Here is a 17,348-nt window from a genome sequence, read left to right as displayed (position 1 = left end):
ATGTTATCATTGAACTTTTTAATTTATATATGTATTTTCTAAGAATATTAAATATCAAATAGTTATGATTACTATTACAAAATCAGTATGTGCTATTTTATTAAGATGATCATTGCGATTATAATGTGAGGTACTACACGATAATACCTATGTTTTGTTTTCTGATTAGTATAAATCATACAGCTTACAAAATGTTGAGGTTTGGCCGAATCCGGTGATTGTGGCCTTAAACACGGTAGAAACTCCAATAGAGTTAAAAACAACCACAATTTAATGCACGGATTATTTCACATAAATGCCATAACGATAGATATTATCTTAAGGCTGGTTACTAATGTTGAAAAGAAAACAATTAATAATTTATATACATATCATTAGCTCACAATATAATTTATATAAATTATTGGTTTCAGTAAAAAAAAATTTTAAAAACGTGGAAACAGTTTTTCTTCAATAACAGTTCCCTTTACACGAATACAAAAAATACAATACGTACCTTTACTACAATAATTTATTTTTCAAATAAAATATTATAAGCAAATATTTTAATAATCCCTTTTACCATAGTTGTGCATAAATAAAAAGGGTAATGATAATACAGTTACATATATATAGTGATACACGTGTTTAAACTATAATACCTAAGTATAATAAAAATAAATAACATAATTGCATTAATTATTGTTGATACCTGAATACATGCAAATTGTAACCTAATTCTTAAAATAATTAACTAGTATAGCTAGATTTTTTGTTGATTATTTCGGCTTCGAAACTCTATAAAGTAAAAATTTAAAGTTGAACGAGCAAATTCTGTTCTATCTTCAGCGTAAAGTAAAATTTTGAATTTCCAATAATTTTCCCACCATTTTTCCGTTGGAAAACTAAACATGGTCCCGAATTTTTCAGCATCGAGTGTAATATTTTTGAAGTCGTAATTACCCTACAAATTTAAAATAATTAAAGATTGATTGATATTATTTAAATGTTATAAAATATTTATTTCAAATATTTAAATAGTATGTAATTCAAAATTATAAGTACTTTAAATTACATAATATTATTAAGTATTATAAAAACAATTGCATTAACAATCCCTTTGCAAATAATTTAAAACGCCAACATTGATATGTTTGGAATATCATTTTTGCATATATATATATGGTCTATGTATATTGTATATAGTATACAATATTATCTTAATCTGGAATGTTATTCATATAACACAAAAATAACATACTAGTTATTAGTTACTATACAAAATAGATACTTTACTACTAAAATTTTTTTAATTATTTAATTTCTTAATTAAAACAAAAATCTCAGATACATACGATATAAACTATAGTCTATATTATTGAAAAAATAATATATTTCGCAATAAGAAATTATTTAATTCCAATAAATTAAGTATCTATTATATTATGAATTACGATACTTATAAATTATAATCAATTTCTCTTTAATACTATCTGAATTGAATTATGTATTGCGTAATGTTTTTGACTTAAGTGACTTAAGTAAGCACGATTCTTAATTTCAGATTACACTTACACGTATAGGACATTTTACTGAATTGCCGTTTGATGTTTTAGCGTCAGAAAATTGTGTAAGAAATTTAATTTTCGGACAAACATCACGAATATCATACGATACAACATTGACACAATCGATGTAATGCATTTTACATTTGGATACTGTAAAAGTTGCCTAGAGTATAAAAAAATAAAGTTAAAAGCTTGTGCATTAATAAACATTTTTAGATAGAAATATTATTGCTGATATTTTAATTATTCCAATTTTCATCAATAATAAAATATTAATACTTATTATAGACAACTATATTTCTCATGACTATGTAAAGTGGTCGGAGTAAGTTATCTGAATTACCCAAACATCTACTTATAACAACTTTTAATCATTTTAAAACAATTATTATATATTTATTTACAGTTTGTTAAATCATATGTGTATTGCTTACAAAATAAAATTGCAATATGAATACTTTGATAGTTCTTGATTTAAAAAAAAAAAAAACGACAATTGAATATATTTTTGATAAGAACACAATATTTATCCTTTCTTCAAAGTAAATATAACTAGATGAAGGGATGGGAAAGATACTTAAAACTTATTTGCAGTTTAAGTACGACAAAGAACTAATACGCGCAAACTTGTTTTTTAATTTATACTTGGTTTACCGTTTAGTTATTTATTTTTATAAGATTGTTAGATCACTAGATATAAAGCTGTAATTATTATTACTCTACATATTTAAATATAAACCTACGTGACGTGTTCGACAATCAAGTCAGTTACAGTTTATTAAACCTATAATATTTAGTAGTTGAATTTAATAACTCTTCTCGCTTCTTAATCAATATGATAATTAATATTATCATTTTTGTTAAACACCAAGAAACACACTCTATCTATTGGCCTAATAAGAAAGGAGTAAAAAAAATTAAAAACACAAACTTAAATTTATAGAAATAGAACAGAATATAGCATAAAAAATAAATGATTCTGAAACGTAAAATTAACAAAATTCTGACTTAAATACAATATTTGATCTTAATTTTGTTTTCAATTTTAAAATAAAATGACACTAAGTACCATTACTAGATAGCTTCTTCAATCAAATATTTCAATATCACTATAAAATAGCATACAATATTCGTATTGCGCCCCAGAGTACAGATTGCATATTTCTTAAAAAAATATATATATATAGATGTATATTTACTTGCCTCAAGTTTAGAAATACTTTCGTGTACAATAGCACTAACAAATATCGATTGTTTATCATAGAACTGTTTAAATGTTGCTTCTTCGACCGTTGCAACAGTTTGGTTTACGCTGATAACTTCAAATACGGTAAAGCGTACTTCACGTTTCAACGATGACAAAATATTTAATGAGTCCTGATATAAATTATGAATAATAAATAATATTATAATAGTGTTATAATAGTATTCAATCGAATAAAATCATTGGAAATGCAATAACTTACTATTAGATGGATCAAAATAAATATTTTATACAAATGGATAAATAATAAACAAATAAAGTTCATTTTCTCGAATTAACTTAACTTGTAAATTAAATTTAATATGTTTAGGACAATTCTCATCACAGCTGTAGCAGTAAAACTGAAACGTGTAATTCAAATTATTATAGCTATATATTCATGATTCATACCTAGGTAATTTTATTATTTCTATCGTTGTTTATGATCTAAACATTATGAATTCATACTAATGATAAATATCACAAAATCAGATATATTTATAAATTTTGTTTTCAGTAGGTATCATTGTTCACAAAATACTTGATCATATCAATTATTCAAAATTCTTTTGAGTTAAATAAAAACATAGAAATTTTATATTAAAATAAAATAATACTTTTCATATTCATTAATAAACAATGAATTAATTGTCCAACAATGTTGATAATAACAAATATCAACAATGTCAAATAAATAATAATGAGCATAAATGTATACACAGATTATGCTTTAATGCGTATTATTATTTATTGTGCATTTATGCCCATTATTATCTATGCATTATTTATGTTTAGTTTTATTAGATCATAGGATTTTTAGATTTTTTTTTTGTTTGAAAAATAAATTAAATTCATAGAAACCTATACGTCATATTATCTTTGATATTTATATTTCAAAAAATAAAACATTTATATCTTATTTATTTTTTGTTCTTTGTAAGATCATAAACTTATAAAATATAAATTTAAAAAAAATTTAATTAATTAAGTGTCATAAAATTTAATGAATAAAAAATTAAATAAATTATATTGTGAAATATTGTTTATATTTCTTTTTCATAGATACATAATACATCAATATCATTACCTCAAAATTCATCTTTTGAGCTTTTTATTGTTTAATTGAACGTAATCCGGGAAATGTGACAAAGCCACTAAACCAGCCACGCGGTCACACCTGTTAATCTCAACATTTTATCAATATATGTGCTATTAATTATTAGTTTATTACAGATGAATACTAGAATAATAAAACTATAAGTTCGGATTAAGTTACATTGAATGATGACAAGAAAATAATCATATAATAATAAATAGATTAAATGGTAATTATCATTCAATAATATTCTTGAACATTTTTTTTTTCAGTGTGATTGTAGTATACTGGAGTGCCTGCGAACTTTTACCCATATCGTGCTACCTTCCTATTGTTACATACTTACGGCATTGGAACGACAATATGAATCAGGACTTCCTACGGAAGAATATATCCAAACTGTTGCCTTTTATTTACTTGTGATTTCGAATGAATTTGCCCGTATGAGTGCAGCACACAGGGTAGAAGACTTTTCTACAACTATAATCTTTTTGTCATTTTCGCGGAGTTACCTTAGGCTGTTGCGATTACATGCGGTCTGTGTCACCGACTTTTCCGGTCTGTTCATCAACACGTCACCGGTTTTGTGTTAAGCATTTTTGAGCGAAGCGGCGCATGCCGTGTTACTTTAACCGTCCGATATTTAATCGTCTTTCGCGGTACAGTTCCCTTTGGTCACCCGTACCGATCGTTGATGCGTCGGCCGTACGCAATCTCGTGTTTTATCATTCGCCAAGCGCATCTGCAGTTTCACTGTGCCACCGGTGCAGCATTCATAGATAAGGGCTAACATCTTGATTACTAGTATTTCGAGTTCATATAATTTAAATTTTTTTAAGTGTAGCTTATGGATAATAAATTAATTGAATGAATGTTTAGTACGTTAATATGAAAACGAAATAAAAACCATTTAACGTTATACATAATATAACTTATTATTAAAAATCGATACATAAATTACACACATAAATGATTCACAAATAAAACATTTACTTAAGTTTATTATATAGTTATTAAAAATGCATATTAACAACTTATATTTTTATTTCATATTATAGACATATTGAATAACATTGTTCACCAGTAGTTATGACATAATTTAGTAATGTAATAATCAAAATTCTTTAAATGAAAATTTAATAGTTGTTACATAATATCTTTCTGTTGTTTTCGATTTGGGCTTCTATATTGTATAAAGTGAAGGTTAATATTCGCATTACCAAATTTTTCTTTCATTGAATAAAAAAGTAAATATAAACTTTAAATTTTCCAATAATATTCCCATCATTTTTCAATCGGAATACTAAACACAAATCTAAACTTATACGTATACACCTCAATCGGTATGTACTTGAAAATGTATTCACCCTCAAATCTATAAAGAGCGTAACTCGTATATTTGACAAATTCAATAATAATGCAAATGCAATAATGTCAGAACCTAATGTCCTAACCTAAAGACTAGTTACATCCTGTATATAAGAATAGTTATAACCGACATACCTAAAAAGGAGAAAATTAGTAATGTATTGTCATTATTCCAGAATTTAATATTTGAAATACTTTTAAGTTATATGTATTTCAAATATATTGAAGACTAATTGCTATTCTACCATTTTACTTTTGTTAAACAAGACTTTTATTGTATTTTATAAAAATAAATTTGTATTATTGTTTTAAATCCTACTTATATAATATTTTAATTAACACGTTGGTTATCTAGACTTAAATAATAATTAATAACTATAAAAATATATACATATATGAGTATACAAACTTGTTTATTACTTACATGACTTTGTACATGACACATGTACTAAATAAAAAAAATAGCATTTGCTTGAAAGAAATTAATCTATATGAATATTCGTAAACCATTCCACTAGATTTGTTTTTAAACTGAAAATCAAATTTAATGAAATAATTTTCACGTATTAATACCTAGTTGAATCGGGTCCTATTGTTAACAACTTATTGTGGATCAAATATGATTATTTGTTTTAAATACATTTGTAATTTAAAAATTATTAAAACTATTGATGATTATAACTTACATTTTGCAACGTAAATATAAACACGTACTCAAATTAAGTATAAATTAAATAAATACATGTTTATACATTGTATACATTATACATACAAAAAATGTTAAATTTATACTTATTTTATGAAACCATTAAATATTTTATTTTAAATTAAATTTGTTTTAATATTTAACTAAATTGTTTGAATCTAAATACCCTTGTATTATTTATTTGTAACTTCTGATAATATTATATATAAATATTATATAATATGTATATTATACATGTATATATAAATTTATTTATAATTTAATTTATCAGATTACTGAAAACACGCATATTACCATGGTTTATTGAATAATAATACATTTGTTATATTTTTGTTACAATACATTATATAATAAATTATGGTTAAAATTATGAAATTGTATATTATATTTTTTTAAATTATTTATATCGCAATTCATAAAAATATAATAATATGTATTTATTTTTATGTGATAGTATATTTACACAATGCTAAATTATGTATATAACTTATCTGATATTTTTTTCTTTATTTACTCATAATTTATATAACCTATAATTAAATATTTCAAATTTTTTTAACATATGAAATTTGATTAACTGTATCATTTAAATTTATTGATAATAAGCAATACATTTTATATAGTTACATTTTAACCTAAATATTAAGTTAAACCAATGAAATAACAAGAATATAATGCTTCAGCCACTTTATTGACTGATTTTAGATGTATTAGTGCTATCAAATAGCAGATTAGCTCCAATTATCTTGCAATCGACCTTGTTTGAGTCGACAAGATTTAGAGCGTAAGAATGAGATTTAAATTAGTTTATTTTACTATTCAGATAAATTAATATGTACGTATATAGTTTTGGTTGCCTATAGTATAGGCTTTATGAGTAATATGAGCTGTGTGCGATAGAGGTTAGTTCCATTTGACATAGACCCATAGTATATCTATAAAGTAATATTATTACACCACTCAATTAACACGAAATAATATATAATTATTTCTTTTCATTCTAGCTTAGTTTTTATTCATGAATATAAAATTCAGCAATTTTAAAGCCAAAATAACAAAATAGTATTTAAACCACAGACCATATAACTTTGAATAACAGGTTTTAATATTAAAAACGGATTTTAAGTCATAACTAGTTCACTATGTTTTAACAGAGATGTTTTTTTTAGTTTTAAGTGACTTATAAAGAAATGTTACCATGATATTTGGCTAACATCACCTGTGTCTGCGGAAGTGTATTGCCAATTAAAAATAAATCATTTAATAAACCAAATGGCGATAAGTTTTAAAAACATTAATATTAATTTATATTGATTTGCTACTAATTCACAAAAATAGAAAAATTCCAAAATATCAATTTGCCTATCTTTTCCTTAAATTACATCTAATTGTAATCTTTGTAACTAATAATAAAAAATATTGGATTCTATAATTAAAAAAAAAAAGAACATTTCGATTAATATATTTACTTATTTTAAATAATCAAATAAAAACTGTTTAAATTAAATTCATATAGTATATTAATAGATTTTATCGATGAAAGACATACTTCATAATATTATCCAATAACTTTTTGAAATTCGCCAATTGCACCCATGGTAAAAGATAATAATTTACAAGAACATACAAGGAAAAACCAACGAACTAAAGCTTAGGGGAATAAATATCACTTTCATTTGGGTTCCAGGTCACACAAATATAAGGGGGAACGAGACGGCGGACCAAGCAGCAAAGGAAACGGCACAACCAAACAACCATAATTTACAGTTTCTGAACATCGTAACATATGATGACATCAAAATTCAAATTAAAAACAAATCACTAATAAAATGGCAAATGCATTGGTCCAAACAACGGACTAAACTCAACGAAATAAAAAACACAATTCTAAACTGGCAAAATCCAAATCTCAGCAGAAGAGAAAAAATCATTATAAATCGTCTCCGAATAGGTCACACAAGGCTGACTCACAAACACCTAATGGCCAAAGAAGAACCCGCTCAATGCACAGTCAGTGGGGTCACACTAACAGTGAAGCATATAATAACAGAGTGTTATCAATATTCAGAAGATTTAAAAAAATACAACAATCCACTCAACTTATATGAAGCTCTAGGACCGAATAACGAAAACACATTGAACATGTTAGCCTTCCTCAAAAAATCTGATTTGTACTCTAAAATTTAAACCTACTGTTAAGAAAATTGTAATATAAATGTAAATAGTAACTATAGATAATTAACACCATATAAATATTGTAATTTTAACCAACACTTAGTAATTTAACCAAAAACTAATAACCTTTGTTGTTGATGTTTTTTTAAGTTCAATTAAAAAAAAAAAAAATAATTTACAAATTCTCAAGTTCTATATACATGGTCATTTTCATTTTCATTTTATGCACAATATACAAATTCAAGGATTTTTTTTATTATTTTAAAGGTTTTCTATTATGCAAAAATAATTTATAAAAATAAAAGCTATTAGTTCTTTTGTCTGCGTAAATATTACGAGTACCTATTATTTTATTATTTATACTTAATCTATATTAAGTGATTAATATACATTTTCCCATGTAAATATATTATTTTCTATAATTATAAAATTAAACTATTTATTCTACCTTCTATATAATATGTATAATATATGTATTTTCCGTACGTATTTGTATCATATGATGTTCTACACATCCAGTATTAATCAAAAATGCAATTAATTTAGGTAGATCTTAACACAAATTAAAAACTACTACTATTTTTTAAACATATTTAATATAGTAGCTTTATCAGAAGTAGACTAAAATTCTTAAATTTTAAAATCATAATAATATGCTACATAGTACATTGGATATTATTTTTTCATTTAAATTAAATATTTTATATAATACATACTTAAAAGAAAACCAATTAACCGTTATATTGATTTAAAGCAAAATATAATGTTAACTTTACTAAAGATATATTTTTAAAATTAACTATATACATATATATGTATATGTACACAAAAATTAAAGTTAATAAAATTACAAAATTTTAAATATTATTTGCTAAATTCTTTTATAAGTTTTCTGATATACCTATATGAAATATTTAAATTATAATTCAACTCAATATCCAAGTATAAAATATCTTTAAATATCTTCGTTTAAAACACCTTAAAAACAAAACCCTATCAATTGAGCGAAACACTATATATCTATTTCTAAATTTTCAAATACGTCATGGACGTTATGATATTTTATTTCTATTCTGAAAATAAGACGTACATTATCGCATCATGTTTTGCAACAATAATAAAAATTTTCGTCTGACACGTCTGTCGTTCCGTTTTGGTGTTCGCTACAACATTATTTATTTAATATATTATATTATATTGTATACGTGTATATTATTTTAATATATATATATATATATTTACAATGTCCAGCTACTAACCTTGACATGAATACCGGAAAATCCAAAAAGAAAAACGGAGAAGCAAATTACCTTTACTTTCACCCGTGAGGCGTCAATCTGGTCCCGACGACGATGATTGCGCAACGGCCTCTAGATGGGGTATGGTCTGTTGAACGTAACTGCCGCCGCAGCCGAGATTGTTGTCACTGTTACATACCTCCGATACAATTTTGACGTTAAACCCTGTCCGACCGTTATTGTTTAAAGATAAAAAAAAATAATAATAATAACAATAAAAAAAATGGCCAATTTGATGCTGTAACCGCCAACACAATATTGCAAAACCAATAATCCCGATAGATACGTCAATAATTTCCCAAACAATATCTTCAAACGTACCAGCAGGTCGTATAACGGCAATGATGTGTGATTTTGAATCTGTCCCTCAACGCCCCATCCCCCCGCGAAACTTAAATAACAACAATAATAAATTTAAGAGGACGTTTAATAATAATTATAAACTACGTAAAGCTGAGTACAGCCGTTTGAACGTCATATTGGAACATATTATCTAAACAACCAAAGTAACAACGATGTCCAATTTCGTTAGAGTTATATTATATTATACTTGAAATGTTGTTACTCCTCGCGTTCTGAGAATATGTATTGTAAAAAATAATAGGAAGAAAAGAGCGGTTAATTTGTTGAGAACAATTTCATGAAATATCCTGATTTCGTCACAGCTTGCGAATTACGGATGAGTCGGTTCAAAAATATAATATAATATTACACACAACAATAAAACAATTGAATAACAGTAAATGGTGACTTATTGTTGTTTTAAAGCCCACAAGAAAGAGAAATTTCACATTTCCGGATGGCTGGGAAAATATTCATAGAAAACTCATATTGGCTGGTCACTACATCGTTAACGGCTATCTATAGTATTGATGTTGCACACCCACAATATTCACCATAAACGTTTCACTGTTTCAGTCATAAGAAGGTAGTGATGCTATTAAATGTGTTTGGTGCAATTACTGTTCTACAAGGACAATCTGTCCAATTTAAACGTTAATATACCAAGTAAACTTTGTCTTTCATTTACGTAGCTGTGCCTTTTTTTTAAAATTCTTTTGTTTATTTGTAGATGTTTTTTTTGATATGGTGGATACTAATCATCGATTGTATGGTGGAATTCAAAACCGTTTATGGGTAGGTGTCTTATATTTTATAATACACTAAGTATTGATACATGTATAAATAACTATAATAGTAGACACATTATAAAATATATTATATGGGTAAATATTTGTTTAAGACACCGCCCTAACATTACATCAACACTATTATTAGACACAATAGTCAATAATCATCGTAAAAATGTAATTATAATTTTTTATACCGTCATTGATAATAAGTATAAAAAAATGTTTTGTTAGGTTGCATTAGGATTCATTTTAAAATAATTGAAATATCAAAGATGCTTTTGGTCTTTCAATTTTGAGTTTTTCTTTTCGAACAATAAAGTAACTTTAAAAGTTCTTGTAACATATAACTTTTATTGATAAATATGATGATATATTATTATCTAGGTATTAAAAAATGTATTATTAACATATTCCCAGTGATTTTTCGAAACAATAAAAAATGTTATCAACCCATGTTTTTACACGCCCTAAAATCTATCATTAAGCCAATAATTATTTTTTCGTTCACAACTAGGTTATTATATATTTGTGTTGTTTCAAACGATTTTTTATCAATACTTTTTGTATGTATATTGCTGCAGAACATTTATCCTGTGACGGATTTTGCCATTCGGTATAAATATTGATTTAGGTGCACTAAGATTAAAAAAGTATATATATTTATATATATCGAACGCCCGATACACAGCAGTACAGCAAATCTCTCAAATCATTATTGTAAACCCTGAAGACAATTAATTGTTTTTTTTTATTTTGTTTTTTAACTTAAACAAACAACATAACGTGAACCCACCAAAAGTAATAATTCAATTTTCTTCGAAACTAAATCTCAGTAGATATCAAGCGAAACGACGAATACCCAACACCGGAATTAGTTATATTTACGTTATGACGTAGCCACACAGATTAGGTTAGATTATACACGTATTTTCCATTCGATTCCATATCGGATAACAACTGCTATGGTTTTTTAAACATAAATTAGTCATAATTTGTTATTTAATATAATTATATTATAAGTATACATTTAAAAATGGACGAGTCATAATGAAACTCACAGTCATTAATAATAACATCGTTAAACTTTCAGAACCGAACGGATAATAATAACGGTGCCGGTGCACATAAAAAAGATGCACCATACGAAAATGATTTACAAGATCATCGAAAAACCCGTTCCCGCGGAAACCGTCTCGACGCTGTCAACGGATCGAGTCCGCTACCGCGAGGGACCCACGCCGCCCGACGCGCCTAACGGGACGCACGGTGAAGAGAACCAAACGGTAGCGTCGACTTTCAGGTACCACGAACGCGGTCACGGACCCGCCGACCATCGCGGTCGCGGTTATGACGGAAATCACACGCACGGCCGTTTGCGCGACGGAGATCCCTCGAAATTGTCGACCGCACACGGTGCGCGGGTCGAAGGTGGCCTGCACAAGCACTACGGCGACGGCGCCACCGGCCGCGGACCGCACCGCCACTCGTACACGACGTACGGCTCCAACGCAAACGGTGCGGGCTTGCACCATCCCCAGCACCACGTGCACCGCCCGCGTCACCGTGTGCGCGGGAACTACGGCACCGACGTGTGGTACGGCAAGCAGGCCGGCGATGAAGACGTTAAGCACGCAGTCGGTGATCACGTGCGCGGCCACTCTGTCCAAGCGATGCACGGACACTTTGGCGGCGTGTTGCGCCCGGCGGGCGATCACGAGCACGGTGACGTGCGCTTCAGCTATCTCAAGCCCGCGCACGTCGGAGCCCACAGACACTCGCACTTTGGCGACCATCGACACGTGCGCGTCGGCGACCACAGGCACGTCGGCGATCCCAAAAACGGCTGGCCCTTTGGCCGTCAAAATGTCGAACACTTTGGCGGCCACTCGCTCGGGCAGTTCGGCGATTCCTGGCGCGGAAACACCGGAAGTCTGTGGAGCGCGCCGGACCCGACCGATCCCAGTTTCCGGGGACAAAACCAAGGCAGCCGACCGACCGGGCATCCGGAACCGCAACAGCACAGTGACGACTTGCACAGGGACGCCGCCAAGTTCGGTGCCATCGAGACCGGCGGCGCACGCGATCAATACGGACACGGTGCAGTCGACACGGCGTCGCCCGGACCGGACGCCGCTTATCGCGACCTCGGCGAGTATGGATTTTCGAAGTTGCAGCACGATCACCAATTCAGTAAACCCGTTTATGGTCACCGCGATGCGGGCGGTTACCAAGTACAGGAAAACGTAGCAGATTTCAACGGAATGATTTCGATCGCCATTCCGCCACCGCATCCTGCCACCGCCTCGCACGCATCCCAGACCGGCTACAACAATCCTTCTCCGGCGACGGGTATCGGCGCCAGTAACACCGCAATGCCGTCGGTGTTCGCCATCGCTTCGCCGCCGACCGTAAACAACGTTTACTACACGCTCGATCCCGTCGTGCCCTACGACGACATGGCACTTCGACCGCAGCGGCGAACCGCTCGACGGAGTTGCGTGGAAAATATGAAATAGTCTCAGAACGGCATATAGTTATAGGCTTCGGTACCTACCTAGGTGTTTGCTTGTCTTAATATATTTACACGCTATTTATTGGCTTTTTAGTGCTTTTTCTTCAGCTATTTTCTGCGAAAATAATTTTATAAAAATAAAATGCTTATGTCTTACCGCTATTATGTAAATTTCACGTGATATTAATATATAAGCTTTGCGCTAATCGCCGTCGGTGACCATCTCTATTGACTGATATTTTTGTTTTTATTAAAAAATACACTGATATATTATGAGTTATGACAAAGATAAAATTATATAAAAAGAGAAAAATAAATAAAACAAATAATTATAAAATAAAAATTTCAGTCGAAATGGTTCTGTTTTGGTGCATATTTGATTTGTTTTTAGTGCATGTTATGTTATAAATTCCTAAACATAGATTATAATAATATATATTATGTACTAACAAGTAACTAGCTATAAATATAAGTATTTGCAGTACACAAGCATAACGTAATCTATTTAATAAAAATTTCATTTTAGATGAACGAAATAAAAAGTTGCCTTAAAACATTATGACATTCTAACATCTAAACTTTAAATTTTTATTTAAAAAAGACTATTTGTTCAACAATCAATATAAATTGTAATAAGCACACTATACCTCTGTCATTTTCGTTAAACTTATACGTATGTGTACCTACGATTGAACGGTACAGTAGAAATTACTTGTTTGTGTACTAAGAATTGCTAATACTTAGCCGAAGTATATTTTTTTATATAAATTTAAAATGATGTAGTGATTCCTATAGCTGTATTTGAACACCACCGTTGTTTAATTGGTTATACATTAAGTATATTATTAGCGTAGGGGAATTGGGTACTTATAGATTATAGTAATTATATTATAACAGTTTTATATTTACAATCCATGCGTAGTTTCCAATATAAATTATACACAGATTAGAAATCATGAAATGTTGTTAATATTTTAGCTTCATTTACCGTAATATAATATTTATATTATATTATATTGAAAATGTAAGCATAAAAAGGTCTTATAACATGAAACTGTTCGGAAGTTAAAAATAGTGATTTTTGATTTTGTATTAAAGTTAATAATTATCATAATATTACAATGATATGACCTTGACAAGTAGACCAATGTAAGCCATCAATAATCTAGCATGAAATCGATAATATTTATACGCGCACCTGTTTAACGGCGTGACAAAACGTCTAGTGCAATATTTGCGTTAACAATTAAGATTGGATGTATAGTTGGTCTGAGTTCCAGAAAATGCTTTAATTCCGGAGGTCAAACGCATAAATATTTCGTAATTAAACACTGGACAATAGTACTGAAATATAAAGTAAAAATTTCTGATATAACAATAATTATTATTTTTGAATTTTCCACAACCAATAATAATATGTTGTATAATATAATATGTACACTACCGCGTATTATTATACAATAATATGTCTATAGTGATACAAAATGTATTACTTTTGGCGTACTGTTGCTATTATTATTATTATTATTATTATTATTATTATTATTGTACAAGTATATAATATACAAGAATAAAACAAAAATTTGTCACGGCAAAAGAAGTCGTTTTTCTCGAATTGTATTTATATGTGTAAGTATTTTTTCTAAAGAAACAATTCATACACAAACAACGAAGCAAATATAATTATATGAACACTATTTTGTAATAAATCGAAGAAATACGCGAGGTCAATAGATTTTTCTGGTGGAAGTGTGGAGAAAGTACACATGGTGCAATATGTAGGTGATCTTTAATATAGATGTCTCGTACTCTCGTGTACTCTCCAAAAATCTTCAAGTAGGTAAGCTACAATTTTAAACCCCAATAAAAATAAAATATTATTACAATATTTTTACTCCGACTAATATACGTACACGAAAATGACATATTTTAGTAACATAAAACCAAAACAGTTATTAAAAATTATATAGAAAAACCAGTATACAAATATATAATATATACGAGAGAAATAATAACAACAAATATATATTATGTGTGTGATGTTATTAAATTCAATAATGTGCTTTTAGCAGAAGAAAACTCAATTTACTGCGAATTATATTATATATAATGTATGTAAAGGTACACGCTTTCATAGTATTTTGGTATTCGATACTTTTTAATTATATTATATATTTTTACAAAATAAAGAAATGTTATTAATACAAAAAACTATTTTATAATAAAAGAATATATCTTGGGATTATTGTTATTATTAAACAAATGAAATAAAAAACTCAAAATAATACATTTTTACGTAAAGCACACTTTTTATAATTTTGTTATTTATTAAATTGTATGCCAATATTGTTTTTATATATTTTATAATTTATATACCATTGATAAAAGCAAAAAAAATGTATTCAAAATTTGAAAATGTTTAATCTATACTAAAAAGAGACTGAGTAGGTAGGTACTTCGTTTGGCTTCACTCGTGCAAGACAGTGCGTTGTATTATTATCGCTTAGATAAGAATTTATATTGCATTTTTGATTGTTAATAACACTGCATTACGATTTTAATGTAAAATTACAATGAATTATAATTTTGAAATATCTTTACTTAAAAAATTATAAACTAACAGTAGTTCAATGACCTATTCGGTTCTCCGTGCATATTTATTATCTTAGTTACCTGCCCACCCGCTAGATCAGGTTAAATTAACCATGAAAGGAATACGGATAATTATTAATCAATTGCAAAAATAAAATAAAGAAAATTGTATAATATAGGTTATAGTTATCAAGAACAAGATACAATTATATAGATACTACATTGAAACTTCAAAGAAAAGCACGAAATAGATTTTTATATTAAAGTTGTATTCCTACGAATAATAATATGCATTGTACATTATTATTAAGTATATAAATTATATTTTATTTTTACTAAAAACAAATGCATGCTAATTTTCAGATAAAACTTTATTGTGCAATGAGAATCAAACAAAATAATAAAATTAATAAGATAGTATATATTATATATTACTCATTCTTATCAAAAAAATTAAACTTCAAGACCTATTGATTTACAATACTTTGTTAGAATATTTTAAAATACCTGTATTTTATTCACTTTTTTATTTTAAATTTTAAATAAAGCAATAAATATATTGTGTTTTTTTTATGACAAACACTCTGATATCACCTTTACAAAACAAAGGTAGTAAAAAAGCTTAAATCTTCAACTTTTAGAGTGGTTTATGTAAGTACATTGGATCTAGTTGGTACTTTTTAAAATCTTCCCGAAAAAAAATAACGAAAACAGAAATATTTATACAAAACCTGTTTATGACCAAATTGAAATTATTTTTTTAAAAATAAACTTCAATTTTTTTCCATACTATATATAATATACTACATGTATTTTTCCATATTTATTTATAAGTGTTTTCTATACATTTTAAAATATAGGTGCTGGCTCTATTTTTAAACATTTGAAATTTTCTATTTGTTTAAATAAAATATTTAATGTCTATGAAAAAGCTTGAACATATAATATAAAGTTAAGAAATTTTCCTTAGAGCAATCTAAAAATTTAGGAAGTACAATATTTTTTAGTGATACGAACTTAAAATATATTAAATCTAAAAAAACATATTTCCTTAATAATTTTAGTTATTTTGTTGTAATTAAAAAAAAATTATTAATCACATAAAATCAGATTCAAATCTTTTCCCAATTACATATAAATATGTGTATTATTGTTTTCTATGCATAATAAAAAAATGTTTTGAACTTATTCAGATCGTCTTACTATACACGTTGGTATTGACTTATAAATTATAAGTTAATATATAACAAAATATATGATATAATATTATAATTTATAATAGTATATTATACTATATTTTGTTATAAAAATTCAATCTACCGTCTCACTAAGAATAAATGAGTATAACAATTAAATTATAAAATAGTCTCAGAAGTAGATACTGATACAACATCTCCATGACACAGAATCATTTTTGTGACCTACTCGAAGATGAGGTACTCTGAAAAATTGAATAAATATTTTATTATATTTTTAATAAAATACTAGTTAAGTAATTAATAATTCTGTTAAAAATGTTTGTATTGGTACTTTTATTGGGGATATGGGTACAAAGCTCTCCACTGATTTATTTACTATATATAGTTGTATATTTTAACTCTCCTGCTAATATTTTCTAAGATTCCTGCCTACAAGTGCATACTTTAAATACGAACTATGTTGTACCTATACAAGTGAC

The 17,348-nt window shown here is 27.9% G+C and overlaps 2 protein-coding genes across 3 annotated transcripts; one reads left to right on the top strand and one right to left on the bottom strand.

Moving 5' to 3' along the window:
• Window positions 1-493: 493 nt before the first annotated feature.
• LOC132922727 (uncharacterized) lies at window positions 494-3,130 on the bottom strand. Its single transcript, XM_060986390.1, has 4 exons — window positions 3,014-3,130; window positions 2,751-2,924; window positions 1,555-1,710; window positions 494-943 (listed from the first exon to the last, which is right to left on the bottom strand). The coding sequence occupies exons 1-4, from the start codon at window positions 3,074-3,076 to the stop codon at window positions 743-745; spliced, it is 594 nt and encodes a 197-aa protein (XP_060842373.1). The 5' UTR covers window positions 3,077-3,130; the 3' UTR covers window positions 494-742.
• A 7,235-nt stretch (window positions 3,131-10,365) lies between these two features.
• On the top strand, window positions 10,366-13,483 carry LOC132921433 (uncharacterized). Of its 2 annotated transcripts, XM_060984457.1 has the most exons (3): window positions 10,366-10,441; window positions 10,506-10,570; window positions 11,657-13,483. In XM_060984457.1, exons 2-3 carry the CDS (start codon window positions 10,506-10,508, stop codon window positions 13,080-13,082), a joined length of 1,491 nt encoding a protein of 496 aa, XP_060840440.1. In that variant the 5' UTR covers window positions 10,366-10,441; the 3' UTR covers window positions 13,083-13,483. The 2 variants fall into 2 exon arrangements, with proteins under 2 accessions (XP_060840440.1, XP_060840441.1); XM_060984458.1 differs by having other exon boundaries at window positions 10,373-10,570.
• Window positions 13,484-17,348: the final 3,865 nt, after the last annotated feature.

The sequence above is a fragment of the Rhopalosiphum padi genome, chromosome 2, assembly GCF_020882245.1.
Source record: "Rhopalosiphum padi isolate XX-2018 chromosome 2, ASM2088224v1, whole genome shotgun sequence".
NCBI lineage: Eukaryota > Metazoa > Arthropoda > Insecta > Hemiptera > Aphididae > Rhopalosiphum > Rhopalosiphum padi.
This window is presented reverse-complemented; position numbering and strand designations above follow the sequence as displayed.

Excerpts from the sequence above, each read along its gene's own strand:
- LOC132922727 (XM_060986390.1), bottom strand. The coding sequence starts at position 3,076 with ATGAACTTTATTTGTTTATTATTTATCCATTTGTATAAAATATTTATT. Across the intron at positions 1,711-2,750 it reads AAAGTATTTCTAAACTTGAG|GCAACTTTTACAGTATCCAA; the intron begins GCAAGTAAATAT and ends TTTATACTCTAG. Across the intron at positions 944-1,554 it reads CAGTAAAATGTCCTATACGT|GGTAATTACGACTTCAAAAA; the intron begins GTAAGTGTAATC and ends TTAAATTTGTAG.
- LOC132921433 (XM_060984457.1), top strand. The coding sequence starts at position 10,506 with ATGTTTTTTTTGATATGGTGGATACTAATCATCGATTGTATGGTGGAA. Across the intron at positions 10,571-11,656 it reads GAATTCAAAACCGTTTATGG|AACCGAACGGATAATAATAA; the intron begins GTAGGTGTCTTA and ends TTAAACTTTCAG.